Source organism: Geotrypetes seraphini, chromosome 5, assembly GCF_902459505.1.
Source record: "Geotrypetes seraphini chromosome 5, aGeoSer1.1, whole genome shotgun sequence".
Classification (NCBI taxonomy): Eukaryota; Metazoa; Chordata; class Amphibia; order Gymnophiona; family Dermophiidae; genus Geotrypetes; species Geotrypetes seraphini.
The window spans coordinates 174,841,456-174,868,724 of record NC_047088.1 but is presented as its reverse complement, the minus strand read 5'-3'; the positions used below and the strand labels follow the sequence as shown (position 1 = coordinate 174,868,724).

At 45.6% G+C, this 27,269-nt stretch overlaps 1 protein-coding gene across 13 annotated transcripts in view; it reads right to left on the bottom strand.

The window, feature by feature from the left end:
- Positions 1-27,269, bottom strand: part of ANKRD44 (ankyrin repeat domain 44) — a 417,689-nt gene that overhangs the window by 203,744 nt on the left and 186,676 nt on the right. For all 13 annotated transcript variants that reach the window (XM_033944467.1, XM_033944471.1, XM_033944473.1 and 10 more), the window contains exons 3-4: positions 17,118-17,196; positions 9,696-9,766 (exon numbers count right to left, since the gene is read on the bottom strand). In XM_033944467.1, the coding sequence (XP_033800358.1) occupies positions 9,696-9,766; positions 17,118-17,196 (150 nt within the window). The remainder of the gene's footprint in view (positions 1-9,695; positions 9,767-17,117; positions 17,197-27,269) is intronic.

The window sequence follows — 27,269 nt, the reverse complement described above, 5'->3', positions numbered from 1 at the left end:
CTGGAGCAGCAGGGAGAACCAGTGCTGACGCGGCCACCGAGGTGCTATGAGAATCATCGTGGCCGTGGACGATTTTAGGTGTACCAACGTTCGCATGATCAGAGGGAACGGAGGGAATGCATACAGGAACCTCCCTTCCCAGTCGAGTAGGAAGGCATCCGCTTCCAGACGGTCCTGCGAGTACATCCGAGAACAATATAGTGGTAGTTTGTGTGTCTCCGGAGAGGCAAACAGATCCACCTGTGGCGTTCCCCAGCGAGCGAAGACCTCGCGTAGAACTGCTGAGTGTAGAGTCCACTCGTGCGGTTGCAGAAGTCGACTCAGTTTGTCCGCCAGGCAATTCCGTTCTCCTTGGATGTAGACCGCCCGGAGGAAGATGTTCCGGGAGGCCGCCCACTCCCAGAGGCGAAGAGCTTCGGAGCAGAGGGGCCATGACCCTGTTCCTCCCTGCTTGTTCACATAATACATTGCCACCTGATTGTCCGTGCGGACGAGGACCACCTGGTCCTGCAATATGTGAACGAAGGCTCGAAGTGCTAGGAAGATGGCTCGCAGCTCTAGCACGTTGATATGACACTGACGGTCTTCTGACGACCACAGGCCCTGCGTGCGAAGACCGTCGAGATGGGCTCCCCACGCGTACTCCGAGGAGTCCGTGGTCAGGACCTTGCGAAAAGGCGGAGTGCGAAATAATAGCCCCATGGACAGATTTGAAGAGTCTGTCCACCAACGCAGCGATTTCCGCAAGGGCGGAGTTACCGAAATGAGGTGAGACACCGGGTCGCACTCCTGGCGCCACTGGGACGCGAGGGTCCACTGAGGGATCCTCAGGTGTAGCCTCGCAAACGGCGTGACATGTACCGTCGAGGCCATATGGCCCAGCAGCATCATCATGCGCTTGGCCGACACCCTCGATAGTTGGGAGACCTGGCGGCTCATCCGTACCAAGGTTTCCACCCGCTGGGTCGGCAGGTAGGAGCGTAGGCGCACCGTGTCCAGCACCGCACCTATGAATTGAAGAGACTGCGACGGTCTCAACTGAGACTTTGGAAAGTTTATCTCGAACCCGAGAGTTTGCAGGAAGGCAATAGACTGTCGGGTCGCTGAGATAACCCCCTCCCTGGTCGGGGCTTTGATGAGCCAATCGTCCAGGTAAGGGAACACATGGAGTCCACGTGACCTGAGGGCTGCTGCAACCACCACCATGCACTTCGTGAATACTCGTGGGGACGCGGCCAGGCCGAAGGGCAGTACCCTGTACTGGAGGTGGAGGTCCCCCACCTGGAATCGTAAGAATCTTCGACAGGCGGGGTGCACCGGAACATGGGTGTATGCTTCCTTCAGGTCGAGGGAGCACATCCAGTCCCCTTCCCCCAAGAGGGGGTACAAAACCGGGAGAGATAGCATTCGAAACTTCTCCCGGGCCAGGAATTTGTTGAGCTTCCTGAGGTCCAGTATGGGGCGCAGGTCCCCGGTCTTTTTTGGGACCAAAAAGTAGCGGGAGTAAAACCCCGTACCCCACTGGTCCTTGGGGACCGGCTCGACCGCCCGAAGCTTCAAGAGGGCTTTGGCTTCGGTTATAAGGGTCGGTAGCTGCGAACGGTTGCAGGGGACTAAACTTGGGGGACTGTCCGGCGGCGAGGACACAAAGTTGAGCGAGTAGCCCTCGGAGACGATCCGGAGCACCCAAGCGTCTGAGGTAATCCCGGTCCATGCCTCCCGGAAGAACCGAAGACGGCCCCCGATAGGAAGGGGTTCCTGAGAAAGTGCGGAGGGGAACCCGCCCCGTCCGCTCAGCCCGTCAAAAGGAAGGCGCTGGCTTAGAAGGGCCCTGCGCCGGGGCTTGGGGTTGTCCCCCTCTGCCTCGCTGAGACGGACGTCTCGGAGGCGGTCTCGAGAAAGCCGGGGTCGACTTCTGAGGGTATCGGCGCGGCGGAGGCCGAAAGGGTTTCTGCGGCGGGGGCCTAGGTTTGGGGCGGACCAGGGATGCTAGAGAGCGCTCCTGTTCCGACAAGCGCTTGGTCGCCGCATCCAATGACTCGTCGAATAACTCGGACCCCACACAAGGCAAGTCTGCCAGGCGTTCCTGCAGGTTTGGGTCCATGTCGAGGGTGCGAAGCCAGGCCAAGCGGCGCATGGCCACCGCGAGGGCCGACACCCTCGAAACCAGCTCAAAGGCGTCGTACACTGCATGGAATAGGTACAACCGCAATTGAGACAGGTTGGACATAAACTTGTCGAATCCTGCTCTTTGGGAGTCCGGTAACGAGTTTCGATATTGAGGAAGGTCCTTCACCATCCCACGCAAAAAGGAGGAGAAGGTGAAGGCGTAATTTAGAACCCTGGTGGCCATCAGGGAATTTGAATAGAGGCGACGGCCAAACTTGTCCAGGGTCCGCCCCTCCCTGCCTGGTGGAACCGCCGCAGAAACCCGTGAGGGCTGTGATTTTTTAAGAGCAGACTCCACCAGAAGAGACTGGTGTGAGAGCTGCGCCTTATCGAACCCTTTAGGGGGAATCGTCCTATACTTCGATTCCATTTTTGAAGGCACAGACGTGACTGTAAGAGGGTTTGACAAGTTCTTCAGCCAGGTTTGCAGAAGGACACTGTTGAGAGGGAGTCTAGGCACCTCCCTAGGAAGAATGGGGAGGTCCTGTTCCTCCAAAAATTCTTTGGAATACCGAGAGCCTACCATCAGGTCAATCCCCAGGGCTTGGGCCATGTCCTGAACGAAGGATGAAAATGAGGACGGCCTAGCCTGGGGAGAGGGGGTTCTCGACCGCCCCACCGAGGAGAGGGGGGAGGCCTCATGGGAATAATGAGGATCCCTAACCGATCCCGAATCCCAGGATCCCCTCTCGAGGGCCCTCGAGGGGGAAGGGGAAGTTATCCTCCTCGCAGAACCCTTGGGTGAGGACCCCGGGGTTCGTGGGACACTCTCCCGTTTCCTCGGCGAGGCGGCCCGGGAAGACTTCCCATGGGGTGAGCGGAGGAGCCTCGGGTTGTCGAGGCGCAACTCCGACACCTGCAACGCCTCGCCCCCGAACGACGAGGAACGGTCGCGCCGAGGCGAGCCTCGGGGCCGCTTAGACTTCCTCGATCGGCGCCCCGTCCGAGATCGCGTCGAGGGCGAGGCGTGTCTGGAAGACCCGGAGGAAGAGGAGGAAAGACGGCGCACTCTGCGCAACTTTTCTTTGGGCCTTACACTCCGCTCAGGGGGTTCCCCCGAGGTCGAGGTCCGGGGCGGGGCCGAGACTGAGGTGAACGGGGTCCCAGTACCCGAGACCGAGGTCGCCGAGGCCGGGGCTCCCGAGGGAGCCGAGGCCGGGGCCTCCGAGACCGAAGGCGTCCAGGCCGAGGTCGAGGCCGCCGGAACCGCAGCACGCTGCAACACTTCCAGGGCTCCCGACAGCTCCGATGAGATCAGTGCTCGGAGGAGATCCTGGAAGGCCGGAATCCCCACGAAGGTGGGGAGTTCCGAGTCCGGGGCACACTCCCTGGAGGGCGACCTCGGTCTCGAGTATTCCCTCGGGGTGTGCGGAGTCGAGGTCCGATGTGGGGCCGGGGTCGACCCACCCGCCTTGGCCTGACTCGAGGATGGCTTCTTTGCTGAAGGGGATGGAACAGAGGACTTACCCGAAGCTTGCTTCACTGACGACGCCTTCGAGGAAGAGGGCCGAGGCGAGGCCGAGGCCCCCGAGGACGCCGAGGCCGAGGTCAAGGCTGGGGCCGAAGCCGAGGCCGACGTCGAGGCCTTAGGCGGCGCGTCGACGGCGAACAATTCGGCCATTCTTGCCTTACGGCGACGGAGGGCCCTGTTTTGGAAGGTAGCACAGCGATCACACGAGTCTGTCGGATGTTCGGGCCCAAGACAGACAATGCACCACCGGTGAGGGTCAGTGATGGAAAGCAACCTCTCACACCGGCTGCACTTTTTGAATCCCGTAACAGGACGGGACATCCACGAAGAAAAAGAAGAAGGCCGGGAACGTACCGACGTCCCGCGGCCACGGCTTCCGGGAGCCCCCGGAACCCGACGAAAAACGAAAGACTTTTTTTTTTGAAAAGAAACGAAAGGAAAACAGTACCGCGAACTAATTCGAAGGGAAAAGCAAACTAAACGCGGCAGCTAGAAGGCAAAAACACTGGAGCTCAGATCCACAGGGCTTTCTTGCTCCGCGGAAAAATTTGAACTGAGGACCACGAGGTGGGATGCGCCCTCTAGTGGGCGAGAAGGCACGCACATGCGTGGTGCAGTGTGCAAACTTGAAACTTCAATCAAGTTTGCTTGAAAAGCTGTCCGCGCCGGGGCTCCGTAGATGACGTCACCCACATGTGAGAATATCATGCCTGCTTGTCCTGGGATAATATGTTGTACCACACTGACAATGGTTAGTACACATCTTTTAAAAACTGCGTAGAACCGAAAGGCTTTTGCGATATATAAGTAAAAATTTTTATTAGGTTATGGTACAACCAAAACAGTTTACATATGTCATATGCAGATATTTTCTCTGTTCCCAGAGAGCACCCTAAGTTTCGTATCTGGGGGCAATGGATGGTTAAGTGACTTGTCTATGATCACAAAAAGCCACAGTGGGAATCAAACCCAGTTCCCCCAATTCTCAGCTCACAGCTCTAATCTGGTTAATACGAGTGCTGCTCAGTTCAGCACATGTCTAATTCTGACATGCCTTTGAAAAAGGAAAAGCTGCAGATACAATGAATTTTTCCATTATGTTCATTTGTGGACCTGAAGGTTTGTATAACCAATGGTTATTTCCATTTAGCAGTTGTTCAATGATATACATAAAAGTAAATTAAAGCCCACTGTTCTCCTCCTAGTAAATTATAAATCCACATAGCTAGGAAAGAGCTCATTTTACCATTAAAAAAACCCTCATATAGCAGGTTCAGCTAAAGGAACAATAAACAGAAAGGAAATAAAAACTTCAACAACCTTATAACTCTATCCTAGGGGTATTTCCTTCAAAAGATGAAGAGGCATCCACTTATGACAGCTTTGACTTTTCCTGAAAGCGAGAGACAAAAGTTGAAGCACTGGCTTAAGTTTGGTATCGTGCTGTATAGGATGCTTCTCCATGCACTTGGCTCACTGTACCCTTTTGCTAAAATGCTGGTCCTCCTCTGGCATGATTTGTGTGTGCACAACTGATCAGAATAGACTTTGAGGGAACTAGTTTATTCAACTGTGTTCCAAACTAGACTTGAACCCAATTCTTTGAAGAAAAAGTTGGAGGACTACTACTATGACTACTATTTATAATGCTACCCAGGGCCGCCATCAGGGCAGTACTACCAGTCCTGCATTCAGGGGCCCGGAGCTGACAGGGGGCCCGGGCTCCCCCAGGGTCCTAGGCAGTGTTCTAAGGCAGGGGCGCCAGTAGCTCGCCAAGGCAAAGTGAGTCGATCACCCAGGACTCACTTTGTCTTGGCGATCTAATCTATCGGGCCGATCAGTCTTCCTCTTCCCGACGTCAATCGCTGACTGGCTGGGCGGAACTTCCTCTCCGACGGCAGAATTGACGTCGGGGAGAGGAATGCTGGTCGGCCTGAAGCAGGGAGAGCATGCGTCGGGCGTCGGCTTTGGGGCCTGTTATCCATTGGTGGGTCCTGTTCCCCGATGGCAGCGGCAGTGGCAGTGGCTTGGGGAACGGCAGGGAGAAAGAAAGAAAGGGGGCAGGCAGGGAAACAGAAGGAAAGAAGAGAAACAGAAAAAAAGAAAGGGAGCATGAAGAGAGGAAGAAAAAGTTGGGGGAGGGAATGAGGTATGGAGGAGAGGAAGCATACAGGCTGAAAGAAGGGAAGAAAGATTGGATGCACAGTCAGAAGAAGAAAGTGCAACCAGAGACTCATGAAATCACCAGTCAAGGTAGGAAAAATGATTTTATTTTAAATTTAGCAAAGTGGAGGCAGTATTACCACAGTTTTCAAAGGAATTTGCCCAAATAACTTAATAGTTAACTGGGTAAATTCCCAAAGATGAAAACTTCCCTTCACTTACTATGCACAGTTCTGAATTTATATCTGCTGCCTATATTTTACAATATGGTCCCCTTTTACTAAACCGCAATAGTGGTTTTTAGCGCAGGGAGCCTATGAGCGTCAAGAGCAACGCTGGGCATTCAGCGCAGCTCCCTGTGCTAAAAACTGCTATTGTGGTTTAATAAAAAGGATGGAGGGTATCTTTGTCTATTTTTGTATGGTTGTTACTGAGGTGCAATGCATAGAGTCATCTGCCTTGACCTCTTTGAAAAAAACCCAGAATAGGAATGATAATTAACATTTTCTCAGCGTATAGTGTGCTTTGTGTTTTTTAATTTTATTGTTGGTAGATCATTTTGACTTGGTCATTTTAAAGTAGCTCACAAGCTCAAAAAGTTTGGGCACCTCTGAGCTAGAGCGTTGAAACTGTGTATTTCTATTTTATCCCCCCTTTTACAAAACTGTGGAGCGTTTTTTAGCACCAGCCGTGGTGGTAGCAGCTCTGATGCTCAGAATTCTCTGCGCGTCAGGGCTGTTACCACTGTGGCTAAAATCCACACTACAGTTTTGTAAAAGAGTGAGGGGTTAGTTTGTGATGACATATTCCATACTAGGCAAAGGTGTTTTCTGTGTTCTGTGTGTTCGAAAGACATGGTTTTCTGTTAGGATTGACGATGTAGGATTGATCTGTGCTGGTCTGGCTTGTTTAGTTTTACAATGGGTGTATTGATGTACTGCTCACTGCAATATGTAAGATGCTGCCTTTTCCTAGGTACTCATGTGTGACGTGTGGTTTGTTACTAAAAATCATGTTTTTCTTACAGATGGGGGTGGTGCCAAAAAATGATGGGCCCCGGGTGTTACATATGCTACGTACGTCACTGTATGTAAAGATACCAGAAAGCTGGCATAGCAAAAACTTTAAGTAAATTGTTATTCTTCTAAGTTTTGAGTATTTAACCCTCCCACAATCTCACGGGCACTAGTTTCAAGTTTATTGAGATTTTGATTTAAACGCAATATCAAATATTTTCAATGCGTATAACAAAAATAAATTTGGGGAAATAAATAAAACCATTTGAACAATAAACATACAAAAATATCCATAGATGATTAAAATTACATAAGGAGTACAAGGATAAACTAATTTGTTTAAAAATGCGTTCTCCGCGCCTGCTCATAAATTTGTTGACTGGAAGGATCCAGCAATGTGGCCAGATGCCATTCAGGACAAAGACAGAGAAAGAATTGTGCAATTTGGATTAATGATGGAAGATGATTTAAAGCAAATGGCACAGTCTATGAGTAAAGATCTTGACGGATGTTCTTTTTATGAATATCTCCTCTATGCCAAATCGCCCAATGGACGTGAGAAGATTTTACGGGACTGGCTTAGGTGGAGCATTAGCAGAAAAGTATGTGTGTATTCGGCCCAAGGAAGAAGGGGGTGGTGTCGGGGGGGGGGGGGGAAGGGGTGCTTGGGGGGCCCAATAGGATTGCTCAGTAAGGGGCCCAGAAATTTCTGATGGCGGCCCTGATGCTATCAGACACACACAGTGCTTGGAAGAGAGAGTCCCTGCAAAAAAGCTTACAATCTAGGTGTGACAGACAAACAGGACAAAAAGGGAGAAACGATACACGCTGCTCAGGTAGGGAATTACAGAGGGAATGATAAGGCGGCTAGGGTGGGGAACTACAGAAGGAATGGCAAACAGATATGGGTGCTTTACAAGTGGGTTGGAGTAAGGACTTAAAAGCAGCTTTAAAAAGTGGGCTTTTAGCATGAATTTGAATACCGCCAGAGATGGAGCCTGATGTATCGAGTCCGGCAGTTTGATCCAGGCATATGGTGCAGCAAAGTAGAAGGGACGGAGGTGGGAATTAGCAGTAGAGGAGAAGAGTACAGCCAAGAGAGACTTACCCGATGAATGGAGCTCCTGGGAGACAAGAGAGGAGAGATACTAAGGAGCTGCAGAGTGAATACCGCTTAGAAGTCTGATAGGCGGAATATCACATTTTAATAAAACCTGAAACTTGAATACACTTGGAGGTCAATAAGAGGAGTTTGAATGTATGTGGAAGCAGACAGGGAGCCAATGAAGTGACTTGAGGAGAAGGGCAATGTCAGCGTAAAGACACTGGCAGAATATGAGACATGCATCAGAACTCTGAACAGATTAAAGGGGAGAGAGATGGTTTAGCGAAAGATCTGTGAGAAGGAAGTTGCAATAGTCTAGGCGAGAGGTGATCACAGTGTGGATGAAGGCCTTAGCAGTGTGCTCAGAAAGGAAAGGTTGGATTTCAGCGATGTTGTAGAGAAAAACGACAGGTTTTGGTGGTCTGTTGAATATGTGAAGAGGACGACAGCATTATCCACAGAAACAGAGAACAAAGGAAGAGGTGAGGCTGGTTTAGGAGGAAAGATAAGGAGCTCAGTGTTGGTCATGTTTAATTTTAGATGGCAGTGAGACATCCAGGTAGTAATGTCAAGATGTATTCAGGAAAACTGAATGGTTCTCATGGGAAGGGAGGGGGGAAGAGATGGGTTTAAATCATAACACCGTTAAAAGTAATCGAGGGTTCTGTTATTCCCTGCAAGATGCAATTGAATAATTAGCTCTTTTTGTTTTAAGATCCAGGAAATTGATTTATTTATGCTCCTTTGCATTTTATTCATAGTTATTGCTGACTTGATAATATCATAAGGTGCTTTGGAAATATATGTCTAAACATACTGTTAATAAAGCCCTGTAATAAAAATTTAATCAGCATAGCTCAATTCCCATATCTGGCTTCTGTTTCCCAAGACACTTGTGTGCAAGGGTCCAGAGGAAGCTGTGATTTGGAGCTTCTGAGTAATGATCATTGCTGCATTGACTGGGCTGGGTGAGGGGGATATTATAAATGAAAAGAGGGACCCCCCCCCCAGGTACTTGCAAATGAAGACTGATGGGGATGTAGCTGAATACAGGCTGATTCTGACTGAGCTGGAAGTAAAAAAACAGCAAAGGGAGACTGCTGGTCAAAAATTAAATGAAAAGAAAAAAGTGTATTTTGTTTCCATGATCCTTCTCATTTCTTTTATTTAGGACATTTTAGGCAAAAAAAAAAAAAAAAAGATTTATGTTTTGGTTTGCCAATCTGTCTGTGACACTGGTGTATTAGGCTTTTAATGGCAGTAGTGATAAACAAACCCAAAATAAAAATTCTAGGAGGAGAGACTAGGGATCAGAGCAGCTATTCTCACTTCCTCCGACACCCCTTCCTCTCCAACACACACACATTCCATTCCCAATCTTCCTCTCCCCTACATCACACACAGTTCTCCCTCTTAGCAACTACGAAACACGCAAGCATCCCTGATGCAACTGTAACGTACATGCAGATCCTGGAGTCACTAAATACCTCTCAAATTGCTATGAAATTCCAAAGTAGTTGGACAGTGTAGAGTGGAGGATCAATCTAATCAGAGCAGTGGACTGAGAACCAGAAAAGCCAGGGCTCAAGTCCCACTATTGCTCTTTGTGATCTTGAGCAAGTCTCTTAATCCTCCAAAGTAGCCTTCTGGGTCCAGGAAAATGTCTAGTATGCTTTCAAGAAACTCACTTTGAGCTGCTGAGAAAAGCATGAGCTAAATGCAAATCCCTCGCAATTTTGTTTGTTTACTAGGATCACCTGTCTATACACACCTCACTCCTGGAAGCCACAGCTCGATGAAGAGGAGTCAGCCACATATTGTCCTTGGCATTTACTCGAGCTCCTGTAACCAAAAGTAAACACATTAATATAGCATAATATAAACAATGTCATGGTGCAGGTGAAAGATAAAAGAGATTCCAGGACGTAGAGTTACTAGTTAATTGCCCTGAAAAAAAACAAAATTGGTGGAATAGGATCTAATATAATCCCCCTAAAACTAATCTGAACATAAGAAATCCTCAGATTTGGAAAGAGGTTTCAGACTTATTCTTTGCCAAACTCTTTCTGTTATTTGTAGATAAGGAAATAAATGTACCATACTGGGTCAGAACAAGTGCTCATCAAGCCCAGCATCCTGTCTCCAACAGTGGCTACTCAGTCACATGTACCTCGCAGAATCCCAAGAGCAGATTATGGTTCATACACAGAATACTCCTGGGGGAATTCTGTGCAAAGCAAAATAAATTGAAAATTCGGCACACAATTTTAAAATTCTCTGCTCCTGAAAAATGTTTAATCACAGAGATTTCACCTTGATTTGTTTTGTGGTGTCTAATGTGGTGGTGAGAGCCACAGCATCCCTCCTTACCTCACCGTTGCAACTCCATCATAACACCCGGACCTCCACCAAAAAAGAAGTCCTGCCCAACCACATCTGGCCTGATCTTCGGCCCATAAAGGACCAGCAGAAGAAATAGCACCAGAATCCAGCAGGGTGAGGAGGAAGACTTGGCCACAATGTCCCCTCTTTACCCCACCGACCTCCTCTACCACAACACCTCAGGCCTCCACTGAGGGAGAAGTTCCACCCAAATACATCCGGCCTGATCTTCGACACATAAGGGCCGACGACTAGGTGAGCTCCGCCGCTCTTCATGAAGACTGAGTGGACAGAATTGATCAATCAATATAAAGTTAAACTTAATTCAATATTGTGTGTAGATTTACTGGGAAACTTCAAACATGACATTGATTGGTCTATCCTTGCATAAAGGGGGTATAGTTGACAATTTAATGAATCTGAATAGGCCGAGGAGGCCATAGATATACTCAAGAAAACTTCATTGATCCTGATATTATTACAACCAGAAGTGGTTACGGGAAATGGAAGACTGAGGAAATCAATGAATGCTTTGTCTACAATATCTTAACTTTGAAAGACTTAAGTAGCTATCAAGTGGGAATAGTATGTATAACCAAATCATGGATCCCAGATGATAATTTCCCTATCTTAGTAGCTCCTTGTCCTCCAGGCTATAAACTGATTCACTGCCTCAGACAATCAAAGAGAGAAAGGGGACTATTTTTACTATTTAGGTCATTCTTTTCCTTGAGGCTACTAGATAGCTTTAATGATGAAGGATTGGAATATATGATTTGTGGTATGCAGAATCCAGAAGGTAGAAAAGAGCTAGGTATCTAATATAATAAAACCCTAAGCGCGCATGAGCACTGTTACCTGCGTGTTTCGTTTTCCGTGAGCCGTAGGTCTCCGGCAGGTAGGAGTGTGCATGCGCGCTTAGGGTTCTGTTTTCCGTGCTGTTATTCGGTCTGGCCTGTTCCCTGCTCGCCTTGCAGTACTGTATTTTTAAGTTGAAAGACACAGCAGTGTTTTTTCCATGCTGTTGCTCGGTCTGGCCTGCTCGCCTTGCCGTACTGTAAGTTGAAAGACGCGGCGGTGGCTCCTCTCACAATCCCCGCCTGCATCGGACTTCCAACGCAGGTGGGGATCATGAGAGAAGCTGCCGCCGCGTCTTTGAACTAAAAATACACTATGGCAAGGCATGCAGGGAGCAGGCCAGACTGAAGCTTCAAAAGTCCCAAAGGTGAGCAAATCCACTGCCCAACAGAGGGCTCCGTTTTGAAGCTTTGGCTCTCATTGAACTGCCAGTTGGCCGGCTCCCTTGCTGGAGTTATTTTTCAGTTTACAGGTGCCGCCGCGGCTCCTCTCATGAGCCGCATCTGGGTCAAAGAAGACTTCCGATGCAGGCGGGGATCGTTAGAGGAGCCGCCGCGGCACCTTTAAACTTAAAAATAACTCCTGCAAGGGAGCCGGCCAGACCGCGGGAAGAGTAGGGGGGATGGAGAAATCCTGCTGCTGCACAGGGAAGTGGGGGGAGGGAAAAAAATGCTATTGCACAGGGAAATGGAGGGGGAGGGAATGCTGCGGCTGCTGCACAGGAAAGTGGGGGGGATGGAAACAAATGCTGCTGCACAGGGAAATGGAGGGGGAGGGGATGCTGCTTCGGCTTTTGCACAGGGAAGTGGGAGGGAGGGGAAAAATGCTGCTACACAGGGAAATGGAGGGGGAGGGAATGCTGCTTCGGCTTCTGCACAGGAAAGTGGGGGAGAGGGAAAAAAATGCTGCTGCACAGGGAAATGGAGGGAAAGGGAATGCTGCGGCTGCTGCACAGGGAAGTAGGGAGGGAGACAGAAAGAAAGGAAGAAAGACACAGGGGCAGGGAGAGAGACAGAAAGACAGACAGACAAAGGGGGCCAGGGAGTGAGACAGACAGAAAGAAAGACAGCGGTAGGGAGAGAGACAGAAAGAAAGACAGACAGACATATATTCTAGCACCCGTTAATGTAACGGGCTTAAAGACTAGTAATTTTATAATTTTGATCTATAGACCATCTGGCAATTGGAAAGCAGTAGAGGATAAACTATTTAACTTGATCTCACAGTGCACAACAACATTTTCAAATTACATCTTGAAGAGCATGGAGATCCTAAAATCTGCACCACTTTTCCATATGAACCAACTGATAAAGGAGGACACTGTTTAGATTTTATTTCTGCTATATCTGAAGGTCTAAAATTCTCCCTGATAGATAATGTTAAATGGGAACCAGTTATCTGGTTACACCACTAACTTTAAAAATTTTAAGAACAAAAAAAGTTGCAGCTGCTGGGTCAGACCAGTGGTCCATTGTGCCCAGCAGTCCGCTCCCATGGTGGCCCCAGCTCAAAGACCAGCCCTACCTGCATATGTTCCGTTTCAGCAGGAACTTGTCTAACTTTGTCTTGAATCCCTGGAGGGTGTTTTCCCCTATAACAGCCTCTGGAAGAGCGTTCCAGTTTTCCACCACTCTCTGGGTGAAGAAGAACTTTACTTAAAACTACCCAAGACATTTGCTTTAAAAACTCAAGAGAAAGCATACATGGAAGGGCGCAGCAAGATACCAGCAGAGGAATTTTGGAAATTGATTATGGATCAGTTAGAACTTTACTCTCATGGCAAGACCTCACAACATCAGTTCTAGATAAGATTGCTCCAGTTAAGGTTGCTATGTTGAAACAGAAAAACAATCCATGGTTTTTGGAACCATTATTAGTATTGCGAAAAAGGTAAGGAGACTAGAGAGAACTTTGAGGAAATAGCAGAACCAGGAATGTTACATAAGATGGAGAAGAAAAGTAGAGCAATATAAGCTAAAAAAAATTACATTATGACAATCTGATTAATCAATCAACTCCTCAAAATGCCTTTTTAAGATTTCTTATTCACTAGTATCTACACTAAAGAGGTTCTTGTCAGCTCAACAATACAACAACCAGATGTAGAAAGTTATTAAAAAACAAACAAACATTAAGATAGTGAGAGAGACATTTACACACACAATGGAAGATTGCATAGAATTATATGTGTCGAATGATAATATAGAAATAGGAATTAAAGTTGATAGAAAGTGGAAAGAATTATCTAGTGTCCCTCTAGTATCTCAGGGTTGTTTAAGAGATTCTCAAAAAACACTTTTGTCTAGACTAGAGAATGACACTGGGAAAAAATCTGTCCCCGTCACTGCACCATCCCCGGCCCACCATCCTCTGCACCGCCCTATCACCGCCGTTCCCTTCACCGCCCCGTCACCGTCACTGCCATCCCTTTCACCGCCCCGGCACCGCCACTGCCATCCCATTCACCGCCCCGTCACCGTCCCCGCAGCATCCATATAAGCCTTAGTACTGCAATATTTAGATTATTCCTTTCTTATAAATCAAAGTTCTGGCTGTTGAACTAGCGAAAGAGATGTTCAGCTGGCAGGACTTTGTTTATAAATTTTTATCAACACAACTAATATACTATTTTATCCTAAAGCAAAAAAAAAAAATAAATAAATATAATTTTTTTTTTCTACCTTAACTATAACCCTATATAATGTGATATTGTGACACTAAATGCTAACCTGTAACCCCTTCTGAGCTCTCTGGAGAGGACAGGATATAAATCTAAATAATAAATAAAGTGTCCTGCCTGGGTCACAAGGAAGATTAGTGGAAGAATAGGATGTGCTTGCATTATGACTTCTGTCCTCCTGGGCTACTCTTCCAGTGGGCTCATTGAGCTGCTCGGGCATTTCCTGTAGATTCTTTGGGGAGTGGAGATGTGCCTTTCGGACTACTAAGTCTCTTTGCACGTTGCCCTATTGCAGAGCGCTAGTATGGGAGGAAGGGTGTCAGATACCCTTCTGCTGGTCCTGGATGTAATCTTGGTGTATGAGGGTGTGCATAAGAGGAAATAAACAGTAGCTTTACCTTGCAGGGTGTAGCTTTAGTACCGGAAAGAGGAGCGGCATCGCCCGTCTCAAACAGGGTCTTCTTATTGGCCACAGCATCGGCAGCACTGGGGAGTTCAATAGAAGGCTGTCTCTGAAGTTTGGTTGTTTTACTAGAGTGGACAGCAACGAGAGTGGGAAGATCTGGCTACGGAACACACGCCCACCCGCCCGCCCGATCGCAGCGTTTAGCCAGCTCTCTCCCTCCACCTCACCTTAGTTTGCCGGCTTTCTTTTTCGGCGACCCGCACACTTTCAAAGAGCCGCGCACGTGCGGCTGCTCAGAGTTCAATCTTCTGCTCTGCTGCAACTTCCTGTTTCCGGTTGCGTCAGAGCAGAAGATTGAATACTGAGCAGCCGCACGTGCGCGGCTCTTTGAAAGCGTGCGGGTCGCCGAACAAGAAAGCCTGCAAACTAAGGTGAGGTGGAGAGAGGAAGCTGATTAAACGATTGATTGGGCAGGCGGAGGCTGCGGGGACCGCGCGATCCTTGATGCCTCACTGCGGAGACAAGACCATTCACCGCTCCACGGGGCTGTGAATGGCCTTGTCCCCATCCCCGCAGTGACTGCTAGTTTTCTTTCCCCGTTTTGGCGGGTTACCCGCGGCTAAACGCGGTGGCCGAGGGTAAACCGCCACCGTGTCATTCTCTATTCTAGACATCTGTCCATCTATTATTACATTACATTATATTATATTAGTGACCTTTATTCCGCCATTACCTTGCAGTTTAAGGTAGATTACATTTCCAGAAGAATTACATAGTTGAGCAGGTTACTTCTGGGGATTGAAATGTTTCCTGCGGAGTTAGTTTGTCTTGATGGATTTCTTGAATAGCTGGGTTTTTATTTCTTTTCTAAAAGTTTTGTAGTCTAGTATCATGATCAGTAGATTGGATAGTTGTTGGTCAAGTTGCCTATGTGGCCAGTAGGCCATTGTTCATTTTTTTGCATTTGACGCCTCTGATTGGGTGCATGAATGGTGTCTGGGTTCTCTATTGTCTGGTTGTGGGAGTTCGGATAAGGCGGTTGTTCAAGTAGGCTGGGCTGTCTCCATTCATGGTTTTAAATAGTAGACAGTAAAATTTGAAAAGTATTCTTGCTTGTATTGGAAGCCACTGTGAGTTGAGGTATGTGGTAGTGATATGATCATATTTCTTCAGCGAATAGATCATATCTCCTCTGAGTTTCTAAAGTGGTTGACAGACTTTGTTAATCTCAGCATCAAACAAAGTCTACATCCAAAAACTCTTATCTTTGATTACACTGACTCCTATACCTAAGGCTAAGAGCAGTGGTGGGAGTACCATGGCCAGCAAAACTGTTAGAATTATGCGGAATTGGAAGCCCTAAGACCAATTGTAAAAGGTCTTCCCTTTAAAGATGAAAACTTCAGAGGTACCATCATAGGTTGTTTCTTTGTTCATCTCTGGTACTTGTTATATGACATGAGTTTTCTTCGTTACTGATTTCCTTTCTTTCCCGTTTTATGATTGGTATTCTTTTCTGTTTTAACTTAGTCTGTACACCACTTTGCTTCACTTTGAGGAAAGGTGGTATATTAGGTGCAATAAATCATAAGACAATGAAGCAAGTACTGAATCTTTTTTACATTTTATTTATTGATATGTTTGTTTTGTTTTTAAGGTTTTATGTTCTTATTATGATCTGCTAAGAAGGCAGATGAAACAAAAAGCTTTACAAAAATAGCAATGTATATTCTTTTATTAAATTAACTACTAAACTAAACTAAACTAAGCCTTAAGTTTATATACCGCATCTTCTTCACGAAAGTGGAGCTCGGCACGGTTTACAAAGCTTAAAAATATAAGAAGAGAAAGGAGAGAGATTTACAGGAGCATATAAATAGAGGGAATATAAGCAGGGAAATAAAGTTATATGTTAGAGAAAAGCCAGGTTTTCAGTTGTTTGCGGAATAATTGGAGGGAGCCCAGGTTCCGCAGCGGGATAGTGAGATCGCTCCAAAGGCCCGTGATTTTGAAGAGAAGGGATTTTCCCAGTTTGCCTGCGTAGAGAATACCGTGTAGAGAGGGGAAGGATAGTTTATGACTGTGGGAGGATGTGGTGGTAGCAGGCCTCGAGGTGTTAAAGGATAGTGGGATTAGGGGAGGGAGGATGCCATGAATGATCTTGAAAGCCAGGCAGGAGCATTTGAAATGAATTCTGGGAATCACTGGGAGCCAGTGAAGGTTGGTTAGGAGTGAGGAGACATGGTCAAATTTGCGTTTTGCAAAGATCAGCTTGGCTGCAGTATTCTGGATAAGCTGGAGTCTTTGAAGACTTATTTTTGTTAGGCATAAATTAATGGCATTACAGTAGTCGAGTTTAGAGAGGATGATGGATTGGACAAGGACAGCGAAATGTTTTTGACGAAAGTAGGATCTTACTTTCCTCAGCATGTGGAGGCTGAAAAAGCATGATTTTGCCAGGGAATTGAGGTGATCGTTGAGGGACAGAGAAGAGTCAATAATGATGCCGAGGACCTTGCTAGAGGACTCAAGGTGCAGAGCGGAGCCTGTGGGTAGTGTGAAGAGGGTGGGTAGGTATTCTAATTTTGGGCCGAGCCAGAGTAATTTTGTTTTTGATTCATTTAATTTCATCTGTACCGAGAGGGACCAGGCGTGAAGTCTCATTATGCATGGAGATTTGTGAGGTTCTGGTCTGTTTCAAGGAGGATAAGGATTTCGTCAGCGTATGTGTAGAACTACAACAGAAACCCGAGATGCAACAAAGCTGAAAGATCGCTGACTAAACCACATTCTCAAGTACAAGTGAATATCAATTAATTCAACTTTTAACTTTAATAAAGAAACAAACTGCCATGTACCATAATTACCTGATAGAATGAGGAGTTCAATGATCTCTGCATCTCCCAGGAAGGCGCCGGCATGAAGAGGGGTGCGTTTCTCACTGTCCTGCAAAACACAAGGCAGTGCTTATAAGCAATACACATACAAACTCAGCATCTATACATGAAATGAGAGAGACAATTGACCCAAATTTTGTTATTACATTGTCATGAAAACTGGAAGACATTCTGGACAAATTCCTTGCCAACATGGCAGCTTTAAACAATCTCACTCCTTTATTAGTCTTTTTATTGGATAGCAATATTACCAATGTCCCCTTTGCTCCTTTAATGAGTCTTTCCATCTCCGCCAGGGCCCCAGATCTCACTCTCCTTCTGGAGCATTCTGGACAAGTGTTTGCTGTACGTCTAATGAGGGCTTGGTCAGTCCCTGCGGTCAAACTCCAAGTGCTGATTGCATTCTCAGGAGTAGAGAATGACACGGGGATGGGTACCCAGGGACAGGAGATGGGGAACAGGGTACCCAAGGACAGGAGATGGGGAACAAGGACAGCACACGCAGGGAGAGGGACAACTGTTGTGCCCACGCCACTCTCTAAAAACTTGAGACTAGTATCGGTATGTGAAAACTTAACATCTTAGATAATTGGCAAATGAATTCAATGATTTAAAAAAACTGAGGAAGCTGTTTTTGGATTTAAATGAACTTCAATGCAAAGAAGTGCAGAGGGGGGAGGGGTAGAAATCCGAGGGAACCATATGTGCTGGGAGGTAAGAGGGACCTTGGGATGATTGCGTTTGATGATCTAAAGGCATCTAAACAGTGTGATAAGGTTGTGGCTGTAGCCAGAAGGATGCTAGGCTGAATAGAAAGAGGAATAATCAGCAGAAGAAGGGAGGTGTTGATGCCCCTATATAGGTCATTGGTAAGGCCTCACTTGGAGTACTGCGTTCAGTTTTGGAGGCCATATCTGGCGAAGGATATAAAAAGACTTGAAGCAGTCCAGAGGAAGGTGATGAAAATGATAAGGGGTTTGAACCAAAAAAAGTAAGAGAAGAGACTGGAAGACCTAAACATGTATACTCTAGAGGAGAGAAGGGACACAGGAGATATGATACAAATATTTAAATAATTGAAAGGTATTAATATAGAACCAAATCTTTTCCAGAGAAGGGAAAATGGTAAAACTAGAGGGCATAACTTGAGGTTGCAGGGAGGAAGACTTATGAGTAATGTTAGTAAATTCTTTTTCACGGAGAGGGTGTTAGATGCCTGGAATGCCCTCCTGAGGGAGGTGGTGGAAAGAAAAACGGTGATGGAATTCAAAAAAGTGTGGAATAAACACAGAGGATCTCTAATTAGAAAACAAATGGTATAAATTAAAGAACTAAGGCCGGTATTGGACAAACTTGAATGGTTTGTGTTCCATATATGGTGATTCGGTATAGGATGGGCTAGGGAGGACATCACTCCACTAACTTGGAACATGAGAATGTTACAGGCCAGACTTTACAGTAGATACAATGGTGTTGGATAGGCTGGAGTGAGCTTAGATGGCAACTTCAGCAGTTGGAACCTAGGACAATAACAGGTGGACTTTAGTCTATAGCCCAGAAATATCAAAGAAGAGATAAGTTAATTTAATCAAGTATTTTTATGAGAATAACTAATGGGCAGACTGGATGGCCATTTAGGTCTTTATCTGCCGTCATTTACTATGTTACTGTTAAATTACATCATTAGTACTTTGTCTGCTTTGATATGGCAACAAGAATCTGTCTGCTGATCAGACTCCTAGCATTTGTGATGTACTTCCATCATGTGCCCAGCTGCTCAAGCATCTTACTATTACTGCAACAGATTAATCCATCATTGCTGGCATAGAAGAGCATTTCCAACATTTAATAGACACTTATTTTCCTGTTCATCCATTACACAATTTAGGTTCTCTTGTACAGCCATGTCTGAAAGACAATCCAATTTCTTTCCCAGATGATGCAAAAACATAGGCAACTGAATCTTTGGGAAGGTTATACCAAAACCAGATTGAAATGGAAGGTTTATGATTTATAAACAGTTGTACAGAATATTGTCCCTTTTTATACTTTAATAAAAATATGTAAATATAAAATCATGTATTTGAGGCTTGTGCAAATGAGGACAGTCTGCAGAAATGGGGACAGAGCCTGTAGGGATGGGGACCGAGACTCCACCAAGATCTGAGGTCCAACTGTACTCCAAGGAGCCTTTTGGTAGCTGGAACTTAAGCATGGCCTGTGCCCCTAAAGATCTTGTCCCTGACCAAGCTCCCACAGGTTGCTCTGCCCTAAATCTGCTTCCATGAGCCGCTTTCTCTTTGAGATTTCGGCACCAATTGTGCTTTAGAAGTCTTCTGCCTTGTCTGCACTGAGCCTGTTCTCAAGAGCTGCATCACTTCTTGGCCTCAGACATTAATTGTGCCCTGAAACTTCTCCCAAGGACCTCCCTGCCATCAACCTGCTTCCAAGGGATGCTCCACTGCTGTTTTCAAGAGAAGCCTTCAGGGATCCCTTCCCTGCCAGATCCACAGCTCGAGTTTCAGGGTTTCCCCAATAAAGGGAAGCCTCTGCTCTCAGCCAAAGGCCAAGAACCAGAAATCCTAGAAATCCTAGAAATTCTGGATCTGAATTCCAGGAAGGTTATGGCTAGACTGCCCCAAAAATCTTCCGGTGAGTTTTCCTATATTTATTCAATGTGTATGCATTATTAACCCCAGCTTTATCAACTTTAATGGGTAATCCTTCCAAAAGTATGTAAATGTGGACCATCAGCCTATCTTTTCTTCCAATTAACAATTCACACATCTCACCCACTGTGCTGCTCACCTCCCCACTTAGCTCAGTGATATTACAATTTTCAAATGGTTACATTTCACTCACAGGCTACTGTCAGAGCAAAATATATCAGTCATAAAACTTTATGTCTCATAAGAATAGCCTTAATGGGTCAGACCAATGGTCCATCAAGCCCAGTAGCAATCCAGGTCAATAGTACCTGGCCAAAACCCAAGGTGTAGCAATATTCCATGCTACCAATACAGGGCAAGCAGTGGCTTCCCCCATGTCTTTCTCAATAACAGACAATGGACTTTTCCTCCAGGAACATATCTAAACCTTTCTTAAAACCAGGTATGCTATCCGCTCTTATCCTTTCTTAAAAGCAGCTACGCTATCTGGTCTTATTCTCCTTTTCATAACCTCTTTCACCAGAGATTTCTTCCTCTCCTTCTGTGTCTGAAAATCCCATCCCTTTAGGAAGGTTTCGTTTCTTTCAGCACTCCTATCTACCCCTTCGTTCTATTTCCTTTTTTCTTTGGATTTTTTTTTTTTTGCTCATATTTCCTTTTCATCCTTCTAGACCACACCTGACATATGGTTACGTGACCCTACAAGCATACTGAGGCTGAGTGGCATCATCACAGTATAAGGGAGACATGCAGCACTGGAACTTTCCAGTATTATCTGCTTCCAGCAGATGTTGGAGTGTGGATTGGTATAGCAGGTATTTTTGTTTTTCCGGCCTGTCTCCCTTGTGCACAATCTACAATCTATGGTCTTTAGGCTCAGCCCAGAGAGGCCTGTTGGAATCTCTCAGGGTCAGTCCATGGCCTGTTTTATATGTAGAAAAGGGCTTTTCATAAAACTGTATGACTGCATATGCGTATAAAAAGTGCGCATATGAAAAAGTGTATGCCTGCTTTTAGGTAGGGTTACCAGACGTCTGGAGAAACTCAGACATGTCCTCTTTTTAGAGGATTGTCTGGGCTCCTAGATGGACTTTCCAAAACCTGGCGTTTATCTGGATTTTGGAAACCCCTATAAGCTCCAGCTGCATCCGGAGGGCCTCTGAGCATGTGTGGATAATATCACACACATCCGCGCATGCTCCAGGTCCTCCAGACGCGGCCAGAGCTCATTTCAAAGAAAGGAGGCTTTGTGGGGGTGGAGCTGGAGGATGGAAAGGGGCAGGGCTAGAGGCAGAACAGGGCAGGGCTGGAGACAGACTGGGTGGGGCTGGGGCAGGCCTAGAGGCAGAATGGGGCAGGGGCAGGGGCAGGTGTCCGGGGTTTTCTTTTTTTAAATATGGTAACCCTACTTTTAGATGTTCTGCACATAGACACTCCTAGGAGAGTAATGACGGTAATGCAGAAATAGGATTGTGATGTATGCATGCATTTTATACAAGGTATGTATACAGAGTACACACACATATTTACACTTTCTTTGGGCAGGTGTGAATTTGTGCATCAACATTTGTTTTTATTCGGGCTGGATCTGGAAGTTTATTTTATAAAGATGCACAGATGCCTAAGCTTCCTTTACAAAATACGGTACATATCACACAAGATGACTGATCCCCTTATCAGCCTATGAGTTTGCTTGATTTGGTCTTAGTTTGTCAATTATACTTGAAGCTTTTGGTTTGTGCGAAGTTCAAATTTTCGTAAATCTTTACAAAATAGGCATCTTTTTGGATTTCTCACATGGGCATCTTGTTATAAAATTAAGTCCCGGGAGAGGTATGTGTAATACTGGAGATCATACCTTCAAGAGGATATAAACCAGATGAAGTCAGTCCAAAGGTCAGCTATTAAAATGATCATCAATCCTAGTCATAAAGATAGCAACTCTATTAGTGAGCGCCTCTTTTTAGGTGTACCTGTGCTGTGCAGTGAGCCATTTCTACATCGGGCACCAAGAATCCATTATAGAGCCTAGCATTTAGGTATGTGCAGTCAAACTAGCCACAGACCTGGTGTAACCGAGTGTGACTAAATGCAGCAAGGGCACACATGACTTAAAGTATTGTATAAGTTACGTATGTAACTGGAAGGCATGCACGTGTCGCACTCATGGTATGTACAAAAAATAAGATCTCTAAATAGGCAATCTAAAAAGATCCTTGCTTCAAATAACGAGTTAGCAAACTCGTTGTATGAGAATCACATACACTCAGAAGTGTGTAACCAAGCCAAGGACCTAGATCCCTATAGCTAGACCTACCATCCAGTCATTGTGTATGCACTTATTTTAATTTTAAATCTAGTGATCTCTTAAAGATTGCATTTTGTAAACAAAAATGAACTTAGCTCTAAGGGTGTTGAGGGTCCCGACGCGGACCACGTTTCGTACGCCTTTGAAGCAAGGATCTTTTTAGATTGTCTATTTAGAGATCTTATTTTTTGTACAGTAGTTCCTTTGATCTCTTCACTCATTACTTTGAATTGCGTTGGCATTCTCCCTCCCACAAACCTCTCACTCATGGTATGCCCACATGTATGCCCCTTTGTATTTGCACACTATAACATTTATTCACACCCCCTGCAGAATAGCTCTTAGGGTAATTATTTGCATAAATACTAATTTTATGTGCATTTATACACTAAACAGGACATGCGCACCTTAAAGCCTACATGCACAGACTACACATGTAAATTTTGAAACATTGGCAGGACATGAGAATTGTAAGAGAGGCATTTAAATAACTCCAAAATATAAATGCATTAGAAATTAGCTTCTTTCAATGTACAGGGAACTAGGGGTCACAAGATAAGGGTAAAAGGAGACAGACTAGGAGAAATCTAAGGTAATATTTATTTGCGGACAGGGTTGTTGATGTGTGACCAGCCTCCCAGTGGTGGCGGTGGGAAAGAGTTCAGTACTGTATATGAAAAAAGGGACAAGCACTGAAGATATGTGAAAGAAAGGAAAAGATTGTAGACAGAGTAAATCAGATTGGATAAGCCATATGGTCCTTTACCTGCCATCATTCTTCTCTCTTTCTATACATCTACAAGCAGATTTGGGGAGCCGATGTTTGTAATTAGCATGTACTGTCAGGCATCTATCATATGGCTACATCTTTAAATTCATCTCCATGTCCAAATTATAGGAGGTACAAAGGAGAAAAAAATACTGGAGTTGTGAAGCTCCCTTGAGCTGGTAAACCAAAGCCAGCTATTTCATGGCAATCTGGGGACTTCATTTAAAGGTCTGTACAAAATACTCTAGCACTAGCTCTTTGTGTATAAACATTAATTTCCCTGTACATACGTATGAATAATGCATAGGGCACCAGCATTTAAGGACCATCAATTATTTTAACAAGTGTCATTAGATTTTTCAAGTACTGTATAAACAAGGTCTACTTTTCATACTTCACCTGCCACGAGTGCTACAATACCATATCCTTTCATCGAATGCTAAGCTATGCTGTGGCTTGAACATGAATGTGTTTAATCACAAAGATCTTCTAGAGCAGAGGTGTCAAAGTCCCTCCTGGAGGGCTGAAATCCAGTCGGGTTTTCAGGATTTCCCCAATGAATATGAATGAGATCTATTAGCATACAATGAAAGCAGTGCATGCAAATAGATCTCATGCATATTCATTAGGGAAATCCTGAAAACCCGACTGGATTGTGGACCTCCAGGAGGGACTTTGACACCCCTGTTCTAGAGTGAGAGCGTGAGCAACCTTAAACATACCAGATTAACAATCAAAAATATATATATAGTGGTCCTAAACAAACACTTAACAGAGAGCAAAATCCCACCAGAATTGGCCAATGTTATGTTAGATTTCTCTAAAGAGGGTAGGAAAAGTCTCAGACTTGGAGATTTCTACCTCGTTCAGTGGAACACCACATTAGGTGAAATAGATCAACTCCAGCTTTAATCAATGGCATAAAAACCTCCCCTCCACAAAATTATTTTCTCACAAAATTAAAGGGCGCTATGTTCTGTAATCCATCTTTATGTTCATTCTTATATTTCTTTAGTTACCATATTTATTTTACATTATTTGCAATTATTCTTTACCTTTTTTTTTTTTTTTTTTTTCCCAAAAAATGTTGTTTTTCCAATCTAACATAACACACAGAGTCATTACTTCTGTACCACACCTTCTATTCCACTGGATCTATATGGTCGCTTCCTCTTAGAGCAATGGCTAGCATTTCATGGTACAGTTAGCGGGAGGATTCTAAGTTTTAAAAACCTGGATAAGCTGCTTAACCAAAGCCCTGACACAGCAGCTAACTGTGCCAAAAAAATGCTGGCCATGTTGGCTCTAAGATGAAGCGACCATATGGATCCACAAACATACCACTATTAACATCCCAAAGCATCTTTTGCAGGAGACCTTATACAGGGCCCCTATTACTAGGCAGAGAAGCAAGTTGATGGGTTTGTGAGACAGTGAGCAATGCAGTAAATGCAATACCCACCAAGGTATATTAGTTCATTCCTTTTTAGAATGCAATATACTTTTATATTAGAAGACTTTATTCTTACTGATCCACACTATGAAAGCATACTGCATATAGTCACAAATGCCTTGTGGAAAAAGAAAAATTTAATTTAGTGAAAATCCACAAGGCAATAGAAAACATTCAACTTCTGCAGAAGCAATAGTTAAAGTGGCTACAGAAAACTTCTAGAAACATGACAGTAGATAAAGGCCAAATGGCCCATCCAGACTGCCCATCCACGGGATCCACTTTCTCCTCCTCTCCCTAAGATGGGGGTGTCAAACTTAATCACATTAAGGGGCCGAAATCTAAAACACAGGCTAATTCGCGGGCAAGACTCCACCCAATCTCTGCCCTAAACCCCGCCCCCATAATAGTACTAATTATAACAATTTTTTCCATTCATTTTTCATATATACACAAACAATATAATGTTATTAACAGCACATAATGGTTAACCACAAAATTAAACTACACAAAGCACACTGTATGCTTCTCAACATTCATTCCTACCAGAACACAGATAACCCCTATGCAATTAAGGGACAACAAACTAAAATTACTAATACAGTCAAACCTCGGTTTGCGAGTAACCCAGTTTGCGAGTGTTTTGCAAGACGAGCAAAACATTCTCACAAAACTTGTCTCGCAAAGCGAGTGTTGACTCGATTTGCGAGCACCCCATCCCTTGAGAACTGGCATCGCTCCCCCCCGCTCGCAAAGGCCCCCCCACTCGAATTGGCACCCCCCCCCTGCGCGAACCGGCACCCCCTGCCCAAACAACTTGAACTTACCCCCCCCCCCCCCATCTGGCTCCAGCATGCAGCCCACAGGACGTGCCGGTGCCGCTTGAAGATCTTCCTGCCTCTGCCGGGCCTTGAGCAAGCATTTGCGCATGCTCAAGGCCTTCTAATTCTCCCTCTCGCTGAGCTCCTGCCCTGAAAGTATGAGGAAGCTAAAATGAGTGCTCCCTGCTGGAACCCTTGAAAAAGCCACTGTTGGCGAAACGGGTCCCGTCGGGCAGTATTGCTTGGAGCAAGAATGTTTGAATGAAGAATTTTCAATAAAGAAATGAGAAGAAAGATACAAATTGGTCTGTTCTTCCATTGTGCATCTTTTCCTGTCGAGTGAGGATTTGGCTGGTTTGAAGTTATTCTATTCACCTCACCTTTCCATCTTTAAGAATTTGCATTACAGTGTTACTATCTTTGAGTCTGTCCCTGTACACATTATGATGTATACCACCAACCATTTTAATAGCCTTCTTCTGTACTAATGCCATCTCGTTTATATCTTTTTGAAGGTGCGGTCTCCAGATTTATACACACCTTTCCCTATGCACTAAAGCATCCTTCTAGCTTTAACCGTCACCTTTTCAACCTGGCCACATTTAGATCATCACATGCTATCGGTGTCAGGTCAAAAGCGCGCCGGGACAAAGGCGCGAGCAGACAACTGAGCGCAGTGCGGAGGTGCGCACCGAAGAAAAAGACTGTTTTTAGGGGCTACGTCGGGGGGTGTGGGGGGGAACCCCCCCACTTTACTTTATACAGATCGCGCCGCGTTGTGGGGGCGTTGTGGGGGGTTTGGGGGGTTGTAAACTTAACTTTTTCCCTGTTTTTAGGGAAAAAGTTACGTTTTCACTAAAATGTGGGGGGGTTACAACCCCCCAAACCCCCCACAACGCCGCCGCTATCTATATTAAGTAAAGTTGGGGGGCTCCCCAACAAAACCCCCCATCGCAGCCCCTAAAAACAGTCTTTTTCTTCGGCGCGCGCCTCCATCTTGCGCTCAGTTGTCGGCGCGCGCCTTTGTCTTCCACGTTACTGTCTATGAACCCATGCTATCACACCCAAGTCCCACTCCTCCTTCATGCGCAAAAGTTCTTCACCTCTTAAAGAGACAGGAATTGGGACTTGTATACCGTCTTTTTGTAGTTTTACAACCAAACTCAAAGTGGTTTATATACAAGCATTTTCCCTATCTGTCCTGGTGGGCTTAAACTGTATCGTTCCCTCAGGTTCTTGCAGTCCAAATGCATGACCTTGCATTCCCTTAGCATTAAATCTTGGCTGCCACATTTCAGACCATTTCTCAAGCTTCACTAGATTCTTCCTCTTGTTATCCATACCATCAGAGGTGTCTACTCTATTGCAGATTTTTGCATCATCCGCAAAGAGGCAATTCTTATCAAACAGCCCTTCAGCAATATCGCTTACAAAAATGTAAAAAAGAGCAGGCCCAAGAAATGAACCTTGAGGCACACCACTGGTAATATCCCTTTCTGAAGGCATTATATTTCCCTGGCCAAGGAGGGGGGTCAGAATTGAATTTTATACCTAATGGAAGATTAAAGGGGGGGGGGGGGAAATTCATCAAGGTGTTGTCCAGGTTTGTCCTCTACCCCATCTTGATGCCCTGTGGGATTCAGCAACTGCGGTATCCTGGTACAACAGGTTGCTGAATTCCATCTTACAGGAATAATGCTGCTTGTGAGCCACCTCGCAAGCAGCGTTATTCCTGTGACCCAGGAGCATCAAAATAGCATCCCTAGCAGCAGTCTCGCATGACTACTGCTAGGAGTGGCCAGGAGCGATTGGACATTGCTTCTGGCCAAAGAGCCCTGGATCCCTCCCGAACCATCAGTGATGTCAGGTAGTCATGATGGGGGGGGCAGGCCTTGGGGGGCTGGACAGATGGGTTAGGTCTGTGGTGGTATGGGGGGGGAACCCAGCACTGCAGACCATGAGCATCAGGTTGTGACTTTGCATGGCCCAATGCACTCAGATGGTAAAATAACCCTAGCAAAAAGCTGGAGTTATTTTACCATAGTTTTTGGGCCCTTACATAGTAATGAGATGCAAAACAGGCATTTATCATATTTTGCATC